Here is a 19612-nt window from a genome sequence, read left to right as displayed (position 1 = left end):
ACTCAACTTTTCAGTATGGGAGCAGAATAGAATCGCACACACTGTGGATATAGCGCACTCAACAATTGGTCTCCTGAATCCGCGTCCAATCTTCTCTCTAATTCATTTCTAATGATTTTCACTTGTACATGCGCCATTACGATCTTGTTTGATGTAAATCGGCCTAACGTTTGCGCGCCGCTCTTGTTGCGTGATTTCACTAAGCGCCATATTTGTGGCCTGGGCTTCTTCGCGTGTTTGTATATGTATGAAACCTTGAACAAGTCATATCTGTAAGGAAATTGTATTTTATACTTGACAGACCTATAAATAGTGTGTTTTGCACTGTTTTAATTTTGTTCATTATTTGTAATAAATAGAGAAAGTCATCCTCAAGTGGCGCTTGCCAACTGAGCGCAACTCGTTTTGTCGATCGCGAGTTTCTTGGAGCACATCTTCAAGATGATGTACACAGTAAGAAAACACATTCTATTCCGTCTCGTGAATATGTTTTGATTTTGACGTAATTTTGAGTAAATTTAAAAATAAAATTTTCTCCAAAACAATCAGGAGAGAAATAAGTTTCATTTTCGGTACTGAAAATTGGTTTTTTTTAGCAAGAAAAAGCATGCAAATAAGTGGTTTATTTTTTTATTTACTTTCAAGGAAACTTATTTTGCTTCAGCAGTTTTAATTTGAAGATTTTATAAAGACTGCATATAGATAAAATGTTAATCTTTATACTCTTTAGGGGACAACAGCCTCCCAAGATACGAGGTTCAGCGACAAGGAAAAGAAGCTCCTTAAACAAATGAAATTTGGAGACTCATTAACACAGAAGGTATGTTTTATTTCTGTAGAAAAAACATTAATTTAAATTTTTTAATTATAATGTAGAAAATATATAAAAATATATGTTGTATACAAATATAACATGTACAATTTTAACATATAATAGGTGGATATGAGCAAAGTAAAACTTGATGTGATTAAACCATGGATTACAACAAAGATCACTCAAATTCTGGGCATGGAAGATGATGTTGTGGTAGAATTTGTGTATAATCAACTGGAAGAGAAGGTGAGAAATGCTTATAATTGCCTTAATTGAGTAAAATTAAGCAAGTGTGAATTAGAGATAAGTTTTTTTACTGCAGTAGCTTGTGAAAAAGCAGTAATATCAATAATGAGTTCACTTGGCTTTTTCCCCTCATCATTATAGGAAATCGATAAATAATCATTATTTCAGCACGATATTTTTATACAAATTGTAAGTGTTTACAATCCAAATTTTGCACAATGTGCTGAGTTTGGATAATGTAAAGCAATGAGGCAGATTTGTCTCTAACTATATACATGTCACATTAATTTTCTTTTTTTCTTTTTTTTTAATTTCATAAGTTTCTCATCCTTTGGTATCCCTTGTATTTTAATCAGCCCATGTATTCCTCTCCAAGCATATCCACTTTCAACAAAAAAAAAAAGTGATCTGTAGCTGAGCCATATCAAATTGTGCAAAATTGAGCTTTATCACATGTGTTTGAATTCCCCGTTAGTATAAGTAGAGACCGTTGGTGGGGCTCAACCCTTTTGTCCAAATGGCATTCGGATGTGCTCCTCTCTACATCCGATTGGCCGCCTTTCTATCAGCCGTCAACGCTAGCATCAGCTGTGGTGGCAGTTGGTATTTCAACGTCACCTTAGAACCGTCGACAAATCTTCAGCTTCAGCAGCCGCGGTTGCTACACGTCGACAACGTTACCGTCGTGGCTACTTCCATCGTACTTCCGGTTCCTGCCATTCGCGTCCCTCTCCGGAGCTACATCGCCAGTCCCAGCTGTCGATGTTGCTGTTGCAGTATCGACCATCGTCGCCTGCAGAGAGGACTCATCACTTTAGTTCCTGCGACTACCTCGCCCGAGGTGGTCTGTCGTCGTGACGTGGATGACATCGCAGCTTTCGCCCAAGGATCATCACACGATGACATCGTCCTGCTTGATCATCACTTCCCGAGACGACAACGCGTGTCAATCAGGGACTTTTGGAATCATCGTCACCATGCCGCGAGTTACATCACTGGATTCCCCGCTGGAATCACAGTCATCAACATCTAAAAGCGAGGTCGAGCGTCGTCCTGGCCTGCTACTTGTCGTCAAAGCGCAGTTTACAACGGAATCGGATATTCTTCGGGGTACACATGTGGTCACGTAGACACGTCGACATGATTGAGGCGAAAACGGCGCCCGGAGGTATCACTGCAGTAATCACAGTTTGACTCTTTGTCACTGACACAGGTTGGTGAAAAGGTGATCCTTTTTTACCACATTATCTCCGATTTTCAGGTTTCGTCGGATATATATGATATACATGAATTTATATGCTTCTCTCATTTCAGCCCATCTTAATGATAACAAGCGTGATCAATGAATGGTCTATTTTGTGCTATTTGAGAGATTAATTAATATATCCTAATTCTCTTTTTATCTCAGGATTTAATTTTTTAATACAGGTATAAAAATATGCGGTCGGCGGCACTCGGTGGTAAGAAATGCTTAGAAATAAAAGAATAAATATCTGCTTTTTCGAGGGGGAAAAGCAGTTCGTAACAGAATAAAGATATAAATGTTTGCCAAGTTTGTCTAAAAATTTCATTCATATACGAAATTAAAAGTGACACTATTTCTGTTTCGATGTTAAAGCCTATTTATATTTATAGAAAAGTTTTTTGTTGCTCTTACGGAAAAGTAAATTTTTGCACTATGTATTTTACAGTTTCCCGACCCGCGAAAAATGCAGATTAACCTGACAGGTTTCCTGAACGGCAGAAATGCCCGTTCTTTCATGGGCGAATTATGGGACCTTTTGGTCTCGGCTCAAGAAAGTGTTACGGGCATTCCCGAAGCATTCTTGCAACAAAAAAAGGATCAGATTAAAAAGCGTTTGGTAATCATTTATGTTTTATATTTAAATACACATTGTAATCGATAACGACTTTTGTTTGCACATAGCAATAGTGTTTTTTATTGTTAAGTATATAACTTTACGTTTATTACCTATAAGTATCTCTTGAAGTTTTCCAATACTTGAACAAACAATTGAATCGTTACATTTTGACATTCAGTGAAATATAACCAAATAGATGAAGTGTCGACACACACTTTTAATTGTACTTTTTAACCATAAACAAGCAATAAGTTTTGTCACGAATATCAGCTTACATGTTGATATATTGTTGAATTAGGAAGAACAAGAGAAACTTCAGGCGACGTTGGCAGAAAAAGAGAAAGAAGAGAAGCGCGAAAGGGAAAAGGATGAGAGCGAGAGTAAAGTGAAAAAAGAAGATAAAGATAGCGGCTCTTCGAAAGACCGTAGAAGGGATCGTAGCAGAGATCGTGACAGAGACCGGTATTGTCATCAAAAGTTTGTGTATATGCTGTTTAAAATTTATTTCGAACAAATTATAAATTCTTGCATTATTTTATATAGGAACAACAGGAGCAGATCACGCGATCGACGTAGAGATCGCGATCGATCAAGTCGAAAGAGAAGATCTACTTCGAGATCGCCAAGTAAAAGTTCGTCGAAAGATAACGGGAAAGATATGCCTGAAGCCAAGGTCGACCGAGAAGATTCACCACAACCGGAAAATGCCATACCCTTGATGCCAGTTAAAACTAAACCGTAAATAATTTGTATTAGCGCGCATAATTGAATTATTTATTTTTTTTTTTTGCTTAAAAACAGAATTTGGAAGAATATTACGTACTTGCAGGGAAGCCGCAGTAGCAATATCGAGATTGCAAGCAAAATTGATGAGCATTGCTGATGGGAAGAAGAAGAACAATCGCACGCCCTCACCGGAATCGCTAGACAAGTCGGTGAAAAAATCGCGATCTGAATCGAAATCACCAAATCGTTCCAAGAAATCTCGATCCAAATCGGCCAGTCGAGATTCAAAAACGCGCCGATCGCGATCTCCCGCTTCGAAGTCGAGACGTTCTCGTTCCAAGTCGAGATCAAGAAGATCGCGGTCTAAATCACGAAGATCAAAGTCGCGCTCGCAGGATCGTTCGAAATCCAGACGGTCCAAGTCCAAATCGAGATCGCGTTCGCGATCGCATTCACGGTCCAAGAAGTCGCGATCTAAGAGCGACGACAGAAGCAAGTCGAGGAAATCGAGATCCGCCTCGAGCGACTCGAGATCGACCAAGTCCCGTTCGAAGTCACCGGATAAACGGAAGACCAATTCCACTGGCGATTCAAATAGAAAGCGCGACGGTAGCACGAGTAGCAGCTCGGAATCTGAAGAAGATAAAAATGCCAAGGACAAGAACGATTTTGAGATACGGAAGAAGAAAGATGGTGTACAGGCGAAGAGATCTTATCGCAAGACTAACAAAGACGACAGCGGCAGCGACAGCGACTCTAGTCGGGAGAGAAAATCAGCCCCTAAGAGGAGAAGTCCTTCTCCGCGTAAGGACAGAGGGCGGTCCAAAGATAGAGATAGGAATAGATCACGAGATAGATCACGAGATCGATCACGAGACAGATCGCGAGATAGATCACGCGATAGATCGCGAGATAGAAACCGGAGGTAAGATTTATATGTTTGCTCTCTTGACCTTGTGTTTAGAATTATATTTTTGTTATTTTTATTAATTCATCTTACGTGTACAAAGTTTGTGAGTATCTTTCGCGATGTTTCTTTCTTCAGAAGATCAGTGGATCGAGAGCGCGACAGGAGACGAGAGCGAGAACGCGAGAGGGAGAGAGAAAGGGAGAGATTGGATCGGTACAGCGGCAGCCGCAGCATGCGACCACCTTCTGTTCGCAGACCGCCTAATAGGCGCAGGTAGATATTTGATTAATTTTTCTTTTTCCATATAATCAAATAATTTTTTATCTTTGCATTGTGTGCATGGAAAATTGTTTTGACAGTCCTCCTCGCAGGAGTCCGGCAAGATATCGTCGTAGATCGCCGAGCCCCGATGACAGACGACGCAGGAGATCGTTGGATCGTCGACGACGATCATCGGAGAGACGCGACAGACGCCGGTCGCCGGATCATCGTGGAAGCCGACGTCGCTCGCCGGATGGACGAGATCGATCAAGCAGGTACGATAGATCTTCCTCACGCGACAGATCAAGTAGACGGGAGCGTTCCAGAGAACGACGGAATAAGGATCGTCGATCTAGATCTAGAGATCGTAGATCGAGATCCTGGGATCAAAGGTCATCGGTGGATCATTCGAGAGACGGAAAGCGATCTCCCGATCGTTCAAAGGATGCCAAGGACAAGACAAGGGACAGGAAAACGGATGAGAAAACTAAAAGAGAGTCTGATACAGGCTCGCGAAAAGAGTTGCGAAACGGCCGGTCTAAGTCGAGTAGCTCGGAACGTAGCAAGAGTAGTTCCTCTAGCAATATGGATGAACCACTTAGGTACGTAAACAAAATTTGTCTTTTTTTCCACTTTGGACGTGATGTACTATCTTTTACAGAGTCTTCTGCGACAGGTGGATAATAAATCGGCAGATACTCTCGGTCGTGATGTGTCCCGTTTGTTAGATGATTGTTTTACAAGAGAGACGTTTCTTTGTTTTGTGTTAACAGGAAATCGCTCGAACGCAAGACATCACAGGAGAAGCGAGAAAAAGAACGCGAACACGTGGAGGACGCTAAGAAGAAGGAGAAGGAAAAGGAGAAAATAATGAAAGAAGAAACGATTAAACGGCCGGAGAAGGAGATAAAGAAGACGGAATCTGTTGCTGTGAAAAAGCCTGAGCGCAGTGTTTCTCCCAAGAAACTACAAGCTTCATCGCTACCTATTACTAGACACAGAGTAAATGTCTGTTTATTTTGCGTTTATTTTTAGATAGATAATAAAGATTAATTTTAAGCGTTTATACCTAACTTTTCAGTTTTCGAAGAGTCTATCGCGTACACCGTCGCCTTTCAAGAAAACCGAAGATATCGTGGCAGCTAAACTTAAACAATCGATCAAGTACGTGTTGCCAACATATTTTGTTTTAAGAATAGAGAGTTTATCATCAGCACTACATGTATTTTTTTTCCAGAGAGGATACTTTGGAAACACCAAAGGTTGCGGAGACGAACTTTGTTTCTGTGGACGCTTTCCCTCTTAAGAAGGATGACAAAGCAGGGAAACCGATGAAATTGGTAACGGAAGAGAAAAAGTCTGTCCAGAAACCGTTGGAACCTTCACTGGTGAAGAAACCTATGGAACTGACGAAGAAAATCAAGAGAGAGAAGCGTGATGGTTCCACTGACAGTGAAGATAGCGATACAGAAAGTGAGAGACTGATATCTTTTACGTGCGTAATATTTGTAATTTATTAAGTTCGATTTTTATAATTTTCATTTTACAGGTAAAAGAAAATCAAGAAAGATGGAAAAGCCAAGAAAGTCTAGAAAAGCGTCATCGGATGAAGATAAATCTGACAAAAGCAAAGCTGGATCTAGTTCTGACTCGGAAGATGACCGAAAGCATCCAGATAAAAATAAAAAAACTAGAGATACTAGTCGTACCGGTAAGTTTGTGACGTGTATTGTCATTAAAAAATATATCTACAAAATTGTGTGCTTTAGTGATAATATATAAACAATTTACTTATATATAGTAACAAATATATATTAAATTTTTTTAATTGTTTACTTTGTAACAGGTTCTATAGATCGCAATAAAGATAAAAAGGACAATAGAAAACGTGAAATTATCGAAAGTGATTCACGAAAACGATCAAGAAAGGAAATAGAAGAGGAATTGAAAAAATCGAAACGATTGCGAAGAGATTCTTCGTCGGGTGAGGACGAACAGAAATCTAAGAGGGGCAAGAACGACGATGATAGATCAAAATCTCGAAAATCGAAGAAAGATTCGAGTTCTGACGAAGAGCCGAAGAAGAGAAAAAGAAGAGACACTTCGTCCGATGAGGAAAAAGGTAGGCAACGTAAAGTGAGAAAGGACTCGACAAGTGAGGATGAATCCAAGTCAAAATCAAAAAAACTCAAACGAGACTCTAGCTCGGAGGACGACGATCCTAATGATAAGGATGCAAAAAAGAAAAGGAAAAACGACGACAGTTCAGACGATGAAAAAGTGAAGAAGAAGCGTAAGAAGAAAACAAAAACCAGTACCAGCGAATCGGAGGTATAACCTCAAAACAAATTTTATACAAGTAATAATAACGATAATAATTTTGTTGACGTTTATTATAAATTTTGTTTTACCTTTTTCAGGAAAGTGAGGTAGAAGAGAAAAAGAAAAAGAAAGAGAAGAAACATAAAAAGCATAAGAAACACAAGAAGCACAGGAAACACAAGAAGAAGAAAGTTGCGGATTCGGACGAGTCTGATGCAAGTGAAGGCAATACCGAAGAATTGGAAAAAAAACTTCGTGAAAAAGCGCTGAAATCTATGAAAAAAGGACATAGCATTGAGAGAAGTGATTAAGGATCAAATTTTCTAAATGAAGGAAATTTCTTGCGCATATATATATACATATATATATATATATGTCTCTAGAATTGGTCTCTAGTATTTGTATCATGAATACGAACATCCATTATTTTATATTGCTAATTGGATTATTTTTATGTATGCATCACTCAATCCCTCCCTAACAAGATCAAATAACATTCGTACAGTATAAATCTTTTCTTTTTTTTTTTTTTTTCCCACAAATGTATCGAAAGCTTACATTTCACTAAGGACAGAATTGTGCTTGACATCTCAGTTTCTTGTATCTCCATTGACGGTATGTATAATGTATTATTGAAAAGAACGCGCGTTCGCGTTTTGAGCGGCGCTCTCACCGCTTTAACCGTCTATATTGCTCATTAAATGTAAAACAAAAATAGTCGCTTAATCTCTGTGAGCGCCCAAACGCATCACGTAGTGATACAAAAATTGACACTCGTTTAGTCGAATTTGACATATGAAGTTGGAACAGTCTAGCAACAAGATAACACTTGTTCACTTTTTCAGTTCCTAATCACACACATATTTGAATTGAAATTTGACTTTGTGTACATCGATTTGTTCACTTTAATTTGTATAAAGCTTAGTTATACAAAAAAACGCACTGCTAGAAAATAAATAGTATACTGAATGATGTGTTATATATATATGCATATAAACTTGTAAAAGGAGAAAAACTTATAAAAATATATTTCACCGAGAACCTCATACTCTTGATTAATAAACATACACAGGTACATGTATAGTTGTTTTCGTAGTACAAAACACTTCTTGGATTTTTTTCTTAGATATTTTAGAATCGCACTTATCGAGTTTTCATACAGACGTAATTACGAAATCCGAAAATGAGATTAAAAATAAAATTTGTATTGTTCACAAAACAGACATTCAAGATGATAGTTTGTTTATTAAAACTTTATTAAATACACATAAATATGCTATAAATTTTTTATCATAGATTCTACATCTGGTAAACAACATAATGTGCTATTTACTTGGCCAAGATTGATAAAATCTCCATTTAATGATATAGAATCTAATTTTGTAGCTATTAGATCCTGAAACATAATAAAATTGATATTATGTATTATGTAAGTTTTATATATACAGAGTTATTACTACATAACTTACTTGTTGATATTTCTGTTGTAAGCTAGCATTAACAAAAAAACTTATTTCTCCGAGTCGCATTCTCACTCTACCAGACTTCAAAATCTCAAGTTTGCCTATATGACCGCTATTTAAATTATTTAAAAGACTATATTCAGCTTTTTCTTTTGTTTTTGTAGTACTTTCATTTTGAGTATTGGAATTACTTGGTCGTGTCGATCTCAGTTCTTCGCTACTACAGTTTAGATTTTGAAAAGTTGCTGGAAACTAATTAACAAATGGTTAATTTACTTTGACAATCTTATTAAAAACACACCGGTGTTCTCTTACCTGTATTAAAGTAAAAGAATTAGTATTATTTTCAATTAATTGAGGAATGGTAAGTCTGTTTGCAAAGTGTTTATTCTCCTTCTTTATAGATATAACTGTAACAGAAACAATTATGTGAAATCCAGATGATATTACAAAAAATATCAAATATTTACCTTTACCACTTTCTGAAATAGTTGGTTTCTGTTCAATTTCATCGTCAGTCACTATCTCTGTTTTATTAACAATCCTGGGTAATTCAAGAAAATCTATTTTTTCGTCAGATTCTGGTCCATCATCAATAAAGTCGTGTAACAGCTCCTTCAACTTTTTCTCATCTTTTTCTTCATTTGCTATTTTATTTAAATTTACCTTTGGCTTTTCCATATACTTTCCAATATCCGTTTTATCTCTGTAACTACCGCTTCTGGAACTGCTATCCGATCTCTTGACAGATGGGGTATAAATTCCGTCTGAAAATACACCCACAGACTAAAAACAAGACAACTGTTAGCGATGATTTAGATCGTGTAAGAATACTGGAAAGACATACTAGTTTGTATTTGTATTCACTTGTATTAAATTGGCTTTCTCGCCTCTTCCACGTCCCTTTCCAATTCCTCCTCTCCCTCGCCCTCTTTCGCGATCGCCATCCTTTGATCTCGCGGGCACGTTAACACTGACCTTAGTTGTTGTTGTTTCGCTGAAAAGTCAAATTTTTATCTTTTAATGTCATGCACGCATATCGCAAGAGACATAAGCGTTACTTAGGCAACTTACTCCTTTTTGTTACGTTGCACGTTGACATTTGGCGTGTAAACTTTTGAGCTTTGTTTTTTCTTTGTATTTCCACCTAGAGTCCAGTCACGCATGCGAAAAGATGTTAACCTCGTCGTTGAGGGTAAATTTGATTCCATTTTGATACCAGGTTCTAATTTGACACGAATAGTGTCAGACTGTTCAGTCATGTTCGATAATCAGCTTTTTTTTTTCTCTCTTTTGAGATATCGAACAGAACACCGCGGAATCCGCGACCTCGATTTTCAAGTCGAAGTACTAACACATTGCGACTCCCATACGATGTGTATACGATCGTCACGGGATGTCGCGCAGTTTTCAATCATCAATGCGAGGAAAAACACGAGATCGAAATGAGCGAAATATCACCAGATGTCACTGTGCGCACGCAAAAAATGGTGGATCAATTTTTCTGCATCTATTTCCGCTTGTTTCGTTGAAACAACAACTGTGATCAATTCACACAATTGCTCGGTTCTGTGGTTTTTTTATTGACCAATCGCGTTTACATGTTAGATCGCATGCGAGCACCACAGCGATTTGAGAACCAACCGCATTTATCGAAGCGACCAGAAACGATTTAATCGATACTATCGAATTTCGATATTTCGAGAATCATCGATTAGCGAGATACATACATCGCGCTTCGATAGTGCGCTTCCAATTCGCGGTTGGTAGCGAACGTCGCGACAAACCGCACAAGTGAATTCGAATTCGCTCCGTGTTTTTCTCCGCTATTGTTGCCGTTCAAAGGTGAAGTTTGTGAACGAGGCGTTTACGTCTGATGGAGCAGATTCGTTTGGTTGTTTGATGGCGTCCACATTAAACGCGAACCAAGACGATCGGAAGATCATTAAATACCACGCCGACATTGCGACTGCGGTAATAGCGATCCATTGGCGTTTTTGTGCCAGTTGACGGAAAAAACGTTCTCGCGAATATTTCAAGGTATTTTCTCATTCCAAGTATACAAAAAATAATTAACAAATACGCGATTAATACTATTAGGTATACTTGATTGCTTTGTTGCAATATTGTATTATTTGTACTTTTTAATATGAATATGTGCGATATGACGAGGTAAGAAAGAGAAGAAAAGGAAGAAAAACGCGGAAAACACGAAATTCATAGAAAATAGATAGCGCTTTACCGCGATCACGTAAAATATTTCTCTGAGTCTTGTTATGTATTTAAAATCATTATCTTTAATTGTATTTGCAAACTTTTGCGGAAAATGCACCGCGATGACTAGCAGATAAGCGCGATATCGCGGCAACCTACACACACAGGGACCGGCGACGTCTGGCGTCATCGGCGACAACGTTTTCCGATTGGTTAGTAGCGTTAGCGACATGGGCAGGAGGAGAGCATAGCCGGCGTAGATGAGGTCATCGTATGGTTTCTTAGCCGCGCCGCGCGCCGGCAGTCGCGACGCAGAGCGCCCGAACGTCGGCTGTTAACGCGTTCCCGCCGCCGGCGCACGCAAGCGAGCGGTGATCCTGCGAACTAGGGAAAGAGCAAAGGAAAGAGAAAGAGAGAAAAAAAAGAAAGATAAAGAGCGTCAGGACATGCGACGACGTGCCACGTGCCACGGCGCCGTGCGTTTCAGCGTGTCTCCAAGTACGCCCAGATCAACATCCTCCGACAAGGAGGTGAAGTCGCCTTACGATCGTTCGTTTTCTCCGTTGATCATTTTTCTTTTTGGCCGCTTGTTAGAAAGGCCCGACTGTGAACTCCGCATCCGGGATGAATTCTCCTGAAAATCCTTCGTATAGTCTCGGAAGGTCCTCCTCGTGAGGATCGCCGGTAACGATCTTCACATCTCGCGCGATCCACAACAAGTGAAACGCAGTCCCCGTTCTCTTAAAAGGCAAAATGAAAAAATTTTTGTCTTTGCGGAATGGTTTAGAGTAAATTAAACGCGGCGTAGAGGGAGAAACAAGTGAGTGAACCTCGTCAGGAAACGAGATGTTTCGAGGAGATCGTTTAATTTTCCGATCAAGAAAAAATGCAAACTGTCAAACTTTCGGAGCAGCGTGTTTTGTTGCTGTTAAAAATGATCTCTTTGACGAGTCAATTCGAACGATGAAAGAAATAAGTTTAAACCAACTTTTGTTTAATCCAAATCTCAATCGAGAGACACGCAAATAGATTATTTATTCCCCCTCACGCAAATTGTGTACGTTTTTCTTTATTTTTGTAATTTCGTACATTGACTTTCGCGTTGATGACAAGCTACGGTGGTCACTAAAATTTCCGCCTTCTCCGAGATGAGTGTGATTTACAATATAGCGAAAACTGCTCATTTTTTGCCTCGCGCGACTGCGCGTTTCCTTTCTATAAATTCCATACGATTATTTTCACAATGCACAGAGCTATTGCGTGGAGCGTAAGGGGCACCGTCACGCATGACAGTCGCACACGGTCGCGTTGCTCGCGCGTCACGAGGCTGAGAATCGAAACCGATGTAAATTTTTCGGTGAGTTCTCGCCGATTTTCATCGACGTCGAAATTAAAATCAAAATTTCTTCGACGAAAAATTAACGAGGTTTTGTATCTTATCTAAAAACATTGTATCCGTATCTTATCTTATACGTAATATTTCGTTTATCTGCGGTCTGCAATATCTCGCGCATCAAAACTCAATTTACCGAAAAATATTAAACGTCAGTTTTTTTTTGCGTCGGTATGTTGTAATTCCGGATTGTGCGTGAAATCACGCGTTTGTGACTACAAAAACAAAAACGTCATCGAAAGATCGTTCCCGCTTACGCACGCGTGAGCGACCTTCGAATTAGTCGAAATTACAATGCGCACGCCGTATGCAATTCTTGAAAACTTGAGGCTTTGCGGAAATGTGAAGAAACGAAGAATTTTAAAGCGCCGCGTCGTTTCCCGACGTCGACCGTAGTAAAGAGAAGAGCGGATTTGTGAAGTTCGGTCAGCCGCGGCGGTTCTTAAACCTGTTCTGTACTCCCCCTCAGACATCGGATACATCGACGGGTTTTCGAGCAGCCGACGTCTCCCGAGAGCGTGTCTTTCCGAAAGAGTCTTCTTTCGCGCGTCGGAAAGAAGCTCTCTCTTTCTCTCTCTCTCTCTCTCCTTTCAGAGAATCCTTTCGTTCAGACTCCTTCGTGGAGTCGCGGAGACAAGTTATCTCGTCTCGAAACGCTTGCGACGCGGTTATCTCACGGTTTCCTCTCTTTTCACGATACGGTATTTTCGAATATTTCACGTACGAAAAAATATATTGCGGTTTTGACATTCACGCAATTGTTTGTCTCTTATCGCATTGGCCTTTATTTATTTTTATTCCCAACGGTAGTAACATCAGATGTATTTGATTATTATTAACAGTGTTTTTAGTCTAAAATATAAAATTTTCAGAAGTGCAAGACACTAGAAAAATAATTAGAGCCGCCGACACGTTGATCGCGCTCTGAGTAAAGTGCTCTGAAATGCCGACGATGACACATCGTGGTGGTTTGCACGTAGATAAAGATTGCGCGTAAAGTCTTGCACGTACGAGCGCATTTTGTGATAACGGTGATATTTCTAAAAAAAAAAAAGTTGTTTTGTTACAACAACGGAAAAATATGCTTGCGATAGCGATGTAAAGGCATTGATTGCGATAATAGTCAACAAATTAAATTCTTCTTCGCACGTATTCTGAGTACGAGACAAGGTGCAATACACGTGCACGAGATGACGCAAAATCTTTTTTAAAAACATCATTTAAGTGCGCGTGACACGTTCAATTTCTTGTTTGATTAAAACTCGTTGTTTGGAATAATAATTCACGCGCGCTCACATTAAAGAAAAAATGTAGAAAACATATTACGTATGAAATACAATCGATATTGTTTTTACAATTGTACGGAATAGATTTTAATAATGTACAGCAAACGTGCGTCTTGGACGTGTATACTTTTCTCTCGATCCGAAAACAAACCTTTCTCCGACAAGAAAACCCTTCGCCAGTGGTAAAAACAAACGCGTGCTCGCGATTAGCACGTGCTCGCGAAGGTCGCGGCGCGCATGCGCGTCCTCGCACGACGCCGCGTTTCAAATCCCGCGGCTCCGCAGTAGAGAAACGCGCGTTCCTCACTCAAATGTCGCACGGCGTCTTTTCGCGAGGAACGACCGAATGAATCGCGAGTCGTTCCGCGCCCTTCGACGAAATCGCTCGATCGCCATTCGATAGAGCTACTACTCCTTCTTCTCGATCCTTTCTATCGTCGTGCGACGATATATTTGTTTGTAACATTCAATATTTAATACACACATGTATTTCAATATTACATTACACAACTAGCGCCGAGTTGCGCTATTTTGCAAATTGCGAGTCTTGAATATATTCGTACGTTAAACACGTACGTTGTTCGCGACTGCAGATGAGCTGTCGAATTGTGATCGATACGACGATAATCGATATGGATTTCATCAATATTTGGTACGTGAACGTCTCTCGATCGCGGAGTGAAAAGTGACACGTATTAGCGCTGACGTAGAAGTAAACTTTTTTATTTATAAACTTATTTATTTTTCTTTATTATTATTATTATTATTATTTTTTAATAATAATCAAGTGCGCGAGTAACGAACTATTGCGTGACGGACTGTGCCATCGGTTAATTACAAGATGAACGGCGTGCAACGGACTCCTGTCGAGGCTTTCGACGCCAAGGTCAGTACTTCATCTCTCTTGACTTGTGCGAATTATCTCGATTGTTATTTTTCTATTTGCAATGAAAATCTCGATACTTCAAACTCCGCTTCTCCCAGGTGTAGATATTCTCGCGCGTTTAATGTTTCACTGTCAGTGTCTTTCTCTCTCTCTCTCTCTCTCTCTCTTCTCCGCGCAGTATTATACCTACAAGCAGTTTGCCAACTGTACTACTACTTTTATTGATCGAGATACTTTAGTTTGCACGCAATTGTATATTTAGCTAACCCACATCTGCGGATCTATATTTTTGTCTGTCCGGATCTAGATTGTTTAAATTACATCATTCTTTGCAAAAAGAAAAAGGGAAAGACAGAGGGAGAGAGAGAGAGAGAGAGAGAGAGATCGCAGCTGTCAGTGATATCAATGTTCTCTCTTCGAAGTTTATATCCGAATAAAAATAAGCACTCTTATTCTCGCGTTACGTGTCCAGCAATTCTGTATCGATCTAAATGCACTTTTGCTACCGAGAAACAAGCGCGACGAGTCGTGCTTTCGCATTCGAAATATTGTGTAAATATCAAACAGGTGTACTTGCAACCGGAAATTTATGCGCGACAATATAATTCGGATAAAGTACATTGAATAAAACCACGAATTTTTTAATTACATATTTTTACGGTGTTTAAATGCGCAAATAAAGAGAGAATATCGCAAAAGAAAAAAATTCCGTATTTTTCCATGACGCTGCACGACTTCACTGAGGGGACTCGCGTATCTCACGGATCGAATCAATGTGTGATTTGAGTTTGTGCAAGGGTGCATCATCGTATCGCACGTGTGGCAATACGATCGTGATGACCGTGGTCTGCGTTACGAAGTAAGCATCCTTGAACCGGATTGTTCCGCGTTATCCATCAGGTGCAGCAATAGCGTTGTCAGCGATGTGTCGTTGAGAGAATCGAAAGATAAGAATATCCGCACACTTTCCATCTTTTCGAGTGAAGACGCTAGACGACGAAGAGCGACGCTTTCTACTTAACTAACTCGCGCGCACACGCAAATTAAATGCACAATAATAATTAAATTTTTTTTTCTGTCCCACGCGGTTTTTTAATAAATATCGGTTTGTTATTATATTTCTTGAAAAAAAAACAGCGCGGTTCTCTCCCCTTTACAATTTCGCGCAATGTCTCGCGTGCATTGTACATCGCTTGACGTCTGACGCGTCTAAAAAAATTCCAGTCAGCTGTAGGCTATAGGCTTATATACCTTTGATTACGTGGGCGGCATACCGTGCAAGAATTTCTGATTTCGGTCGGCTCATTCGGCAAAAATGGCACAACGCGCGCTCTTTTCCAGCGGAAGCATCGATCCGCGCTTAGATTACATCCGCGACCTCGCGTGCCACGTATATAACTTCGTACAATATGGACAAAACAAAATCTCGCGTTTTCATTGACTGCGTAAATGTATTTACGCAGTTTTAAATTGTTCCCGTCGCGTGTTTGCTGAAATAGCATTATCATATCGTTACCGCGCCCGAGCGTATCTTTATCTCTTTATTACGCGCATCTCTATTTGCGCGTCACGCACTTTAGAAAAATCGCTTTGCTTAGAGTTAACATTATAAATTGATGTTTACATTCAGAAAACGTCGACTTCAGAAAACAATTTTATTTATAATAGTCGCGAAAAGACAAACAACGCTTAGTATCGCGTGGATGTACTTCATCATTTATTTTTAGAGATAGCGTGATGATTCTTTGTGACGATTTTATATAATTCTTCGTGTACAATTTCGAGATGTACGCGCGTTTATATCCCTCGTATATATTTAATTTTGCATGTGTAATTCGTTTTTAGTTTTATTATATTCTCTCCCCGCCCCAAAAAATCTTCGAAAATACCGCGCAATCGACCGTATATTTTCTCCGTACAATCTAATTTAAACTATATTTAGCTCTGTAGTATTTTTAAATTTGCGACAAGAGAAAGAGGAGAGAGAACGAAACATGGCAAAAGCCGCAAGACAAATAGATCTACATTAATTTCTCATATTGCGTTTCCCAATATGATTTACGAAAATATATATAATCGTCCGCGAGAAATCATTGCGGACATTTGCGGAGCTTCGCGCGAACAAATCCCAGGTGCACCCCCTCCGTTAATCACGATTTAACGCGGGATCCCAGCTGCGGGCGGGAAAGGAAAAACGGAGGAACAGGTGGAGCGCCGTTGGTTTCTCGCCGCAAAATCCGAGCCGAGAGTTCACCCACTTTCCTTCTGTCTGTTCCTCAAGGTGGCCAGCGGCCGAGAGCATTACCATTCGGTAAATCGTGTGCGTGCGTGTGGGTCGAACGTAACGTGTAATTAGGTGTCTTAACACGCGTCGAGGCCGGTGCACTGATGTAACGCGATATCTATGGCGATAGTACTAAAGGCTCATTCAGAATTGCCATCGTCGTCGACCTTACCTCGGTTTCGATCTTATCGATCCTTCTGATGTATTAGAAATGATAATTGAGCGAAAGTTTCTGTCTCTCTTTCTTTTTCTTTCAGCGAAGTAAAAATATTTTTTCACGAAAATTATGTTACATAAAAAAGAGAATAAGTTTTACGTTCGATGCGTGTTTTCTCGTGCGCGATACAATGTTTCGAAATATCATTTAATCACTTTTACATCTATGTAAAAGCAGATAAATTTAAACGACGTGAAAAAATATCAAAGAGCCGTACTACTAACGGGAGTAATAATAATAATAAACGATATCACATAGTCGCACGGTTCTCCGTATATCACACACATTACATTTTCTCGTGCATCGAATTACCATATCGATACCGTGCCGTATTACCTGCGATTCATCGAACGTGTTTATACCGTGCACGACAAAATTATAAATTCAGAATAAATCTCGGTAGATACGGATTCAGCGATGACGTCAGTCAAGCAGAGCGCATATAATAGCGCTGTAAAGGAGATTCGCGTGTACGTATCGTACGTACACGCGAGCGAGGGTAGAGAAGCATATTAATCTCAATCGGAATCGCTCAATCGCTGATTTATCATGTCGTAAAAACAAAAAAGAAACTCGCTGCAAAATATCAGCTCTCGACCGTCATATCGTGTCAGTTCGCGCTCATGCGTTTAACGCTCGCGCAGCTTTTCGCGATCATCGCAAAGTTGTTATTTACGACTTCGTGCCAAATACGTCGCGCGAGTCGATTTTGATATTTTATTTTCTATTTGTCGTCAGATATTTGGCCGTGCGAACAACAACATATATTCTCACATATTTACGTAAATTTTTCCAGAAACTCGTAATTTTCTTTTTTCGAAACGCGCGCGGCTTTTTTTTCACACTTGTCAATAATTAATTTCTTACCATTCGGAATTGTTTCAAATGTTTGCCATACAATGCAAACCTAAAGTAGTTCGATTCTCGTCAAAAACGGTTCGATATGTTACAAAAACAGCGCATTTTTTTGCGCACACGTGAATTATGTCTAGGACGTCTTGTCTCTCTGTTCTGCATAGAAACGCGATTCGCGTTCCTCGAATTTTTCCGTCGTCCCCGATGCACGAGTGGGACTAAACAAGACAGGTTTATTGTCCTCGGCATTTTTTGGCCTTCTTTAGAGACACATGGCGACGCAAGCGAGAATGTTGGACCAGTTTTACGAGCATGTGTGCCGATCGTATAAGTATCTCGATCGCGCGCCGCCCTGTCTATAAGGGGGTATCCAGTTTTCCCGTTATAGGATTGTGCTAATTGGAAAGGGACTTTTTTTCCTTCGAGAGAACGCGTCGATTCGTGCAATTCATTAGTATTCATCACGCGGCGCTCTTCTCGTCGTCTTGCGTCGAGATATATCTGCGTTATCTGTGACGCGAATAATTTAATATACAAAAAACTGTCGCGAATAATTAATACACGTGTATCGCTCATGAGATCGATTCCCATTGTTTTTTCTCATATTTTTTTTCTATTACGTTTTTACATGAAAAATAGTAACAAATAATATGCAAAAAAATTTATATAAATACACATCGATATTAAAATACATTTACGTCAAAAAATATTTATGTGTATATCGGATCATATTTATCAAATAGCGTTTATCACGAAAAGCAAAAAAACTACGGCAATAAAAACATATAAAAACTGATAGAAACTGATCTTGTTTTGCTGACCATTCAAGTGGATTTTTGTACATTTCTATTATCAATCACGCAGTTTGATTTTTAATAACACACATGCGCGCGCACACAAACACAATCTCTCACTCACTTTTTCTAATAAATTCAAAGTTTTTGATAATATATAAAATAAATCGGTAATATATACATAAAATATTTTGCATATTTTATTCGAGATTCTTTGTAAAATACATCTTGATTTATCGAGATGATCAATCATAATTAATTGCGAACGGGTAACAAGTACGCAATAGCTTTGCCCTATTTTGTAATATCCTCTTTCTCTCAGAATTCCAGGAAAGACGTCAAATTAGTTTTAATTAAATTCGTATTGCGCACAGCCTCTTCTCTCGATAGGCAAGCGCGCTTTCAATATATTTAGGAAACACAATTGCCTTGTACTCTCAGCGCGATGTGTTAATTTATATCACAATAAAAATATTTGCATATCCCACGAAGGTTGCAATCTCTATGTTGACGATTTACTGATTCAGAATCATTTTAATCGGTGTGGGATTGTAAAGCCGGTTCGCGCAATTGGATCGTGTAACGGGAACCAACGCGCCAAAGATATCACACGTCTTCACTCTGTATTCGGCGGTGCATCTAGAACACGATTTTCGTATTGTTTTTAAATAATAAATATTCACTTATCTTATATAAAAAAAATCCATTTACACTGCGAAGTGCGTGTTTTGATATTGAATGTATCGCATCTATTGTTGCCTCTTTTCCGCGTTGACTAAATTAAAGTCACGCGACAGGAAAGAGTAGAAAAACACTTGACTAAAGTAACGTGACTGTAATTTATATTATATATAAGATTAAATACTATATATTATATATATAATTTATTATATATTCATAATAATTTACTATACTTTATATTATATTATATTTATTATATACATACTACAGTAAAGTCACTGACTTCGGTCACGTGACCGCGGCGAAGTCACTGACCTGGGTCGCGTGACCGCGGCGGGATCACTGACCTCGGCCGCGCGGCCTTGACGGGGCACTGACCTCGGCCGCGCGGCCTTGGT

At 39.3% G+C, this 19612-nt stretch overlaps 3 protein-coding genes across 8 annotated transcripts in view; 2 read left to right on the top strand and 1 right to left on the bottom strand.

Moving 5' to 3' along the window:
* Positions 1 to 160: 160 nt before the first annotated feature.
* On the top strand, positions 161 to 8187 carry LOC109853034 (serine/arginine repetitive matrix protein 1). Of its 6 annotated transcripts, none has more exons than XM_020424735.1 (16): positions 161 to 272; positions 360 to 453; positions 731 to 820; positions 938 to 1060; positions 2752 to 2922; positions 3221 to 3384; positions 3466 to 3660; positions 3752 to 4573; positions 4697 to 4831; positions 4918 to 5421; positions 5593 to 5821; positions 5901 to 5983; positions 6057 to 6292; positions 6369 to 6530; positions 6666 to 7150; positions 7240 to 8187. In XM_020424735.1, exons 2-16 carry the CDS (start codon positions 442 to 444, stop codon positions 7450 to 7452), a joined length of 3624 nt encoding a protein of 1207 aa, XP_020280324.1. In that variant the 5' UTR covers positions 161 to 272; positions 360 to 441; the 3' UTR covers positions 7453 to 8187. The 6 variants fall into 6 exon arrangements, with proteins under 6 accessions (XP_020280324.1, XP_020280325.1, XP_020280328.1 ...); XM_020424736.1 differs by having other exon boundaries at positions 4694 to 4831; positions 4930 to 5421; XM_020424739.1 differs by having other exon boundaries at positions 4694 to 4831; positions 4918 to 5094.
* LOC109853035 (DNA-directed RNA polymerase III subunit RPC4) lies at positions 7660 to 10178 on the bottom strand. The gene is made up of 6 exons (XM_020424740.1): positions 9679 to 10178; positions 9472 to 9601; positions 9075 to 9390; positions 8920 to 9014; positions 8611 to 8856; positions 7660 to 8537 (listed from the first exon to the last, which is right to left on the bottom strand). Exons 1-6 carry the CDS (start codon positions 9864 to 9866, stop codon positions 8418 to 8420), a joined length of 1095 nt encoding a protein of 364 aa, XP_020280329.1. The 5' UTR covers positions 9867 to 10178; the 3' UTR covers positions 7660 to 8417.
* A 4079-nt stretch (positions 10179 to 14257) lies between these two features.
* Positions 14258 to 19612, top strand: part of LOC109853064 (four and a half LIM domains protein 2-like) — a 98525-nt gene continuing 93170 nt past the window's right edge. The window contains exon 1 of the mRNA XM_020424797.1: positions 14258 to 14383. Within this exon, the coding sequence (XP_020280386.1) occupies positions 14339 to 14383 (45 nt within the window). The 5' untranslated portion in view covers positions 14258 to 14338. The remainder of the gene's footprint in view (positions 14384 to 19612) is intronic.

The sequence above is a fragment of the Pseudomyrmex gracilis genome, unplaced genomic scaffold (assembly GCF_002006095.1).
Source record: "Pseudomyrmex gracilis isolate BER0280 unplaced genomic scaffold, ASM200609v1 scaffold_42, whole genome shotgun sequence".
Taxonomy (NCBI): Eukaryota; Metazoa; Arthropoda; class Insecta; order Hymenoptera; family Formicidae; genus Pseudomyrmex; species Pseudomyrmex gracilis.
Note: the sequence above shows the minus strand (reverse complement) of the source record. Positions and strands in the feature narration are given on the sequence as shown.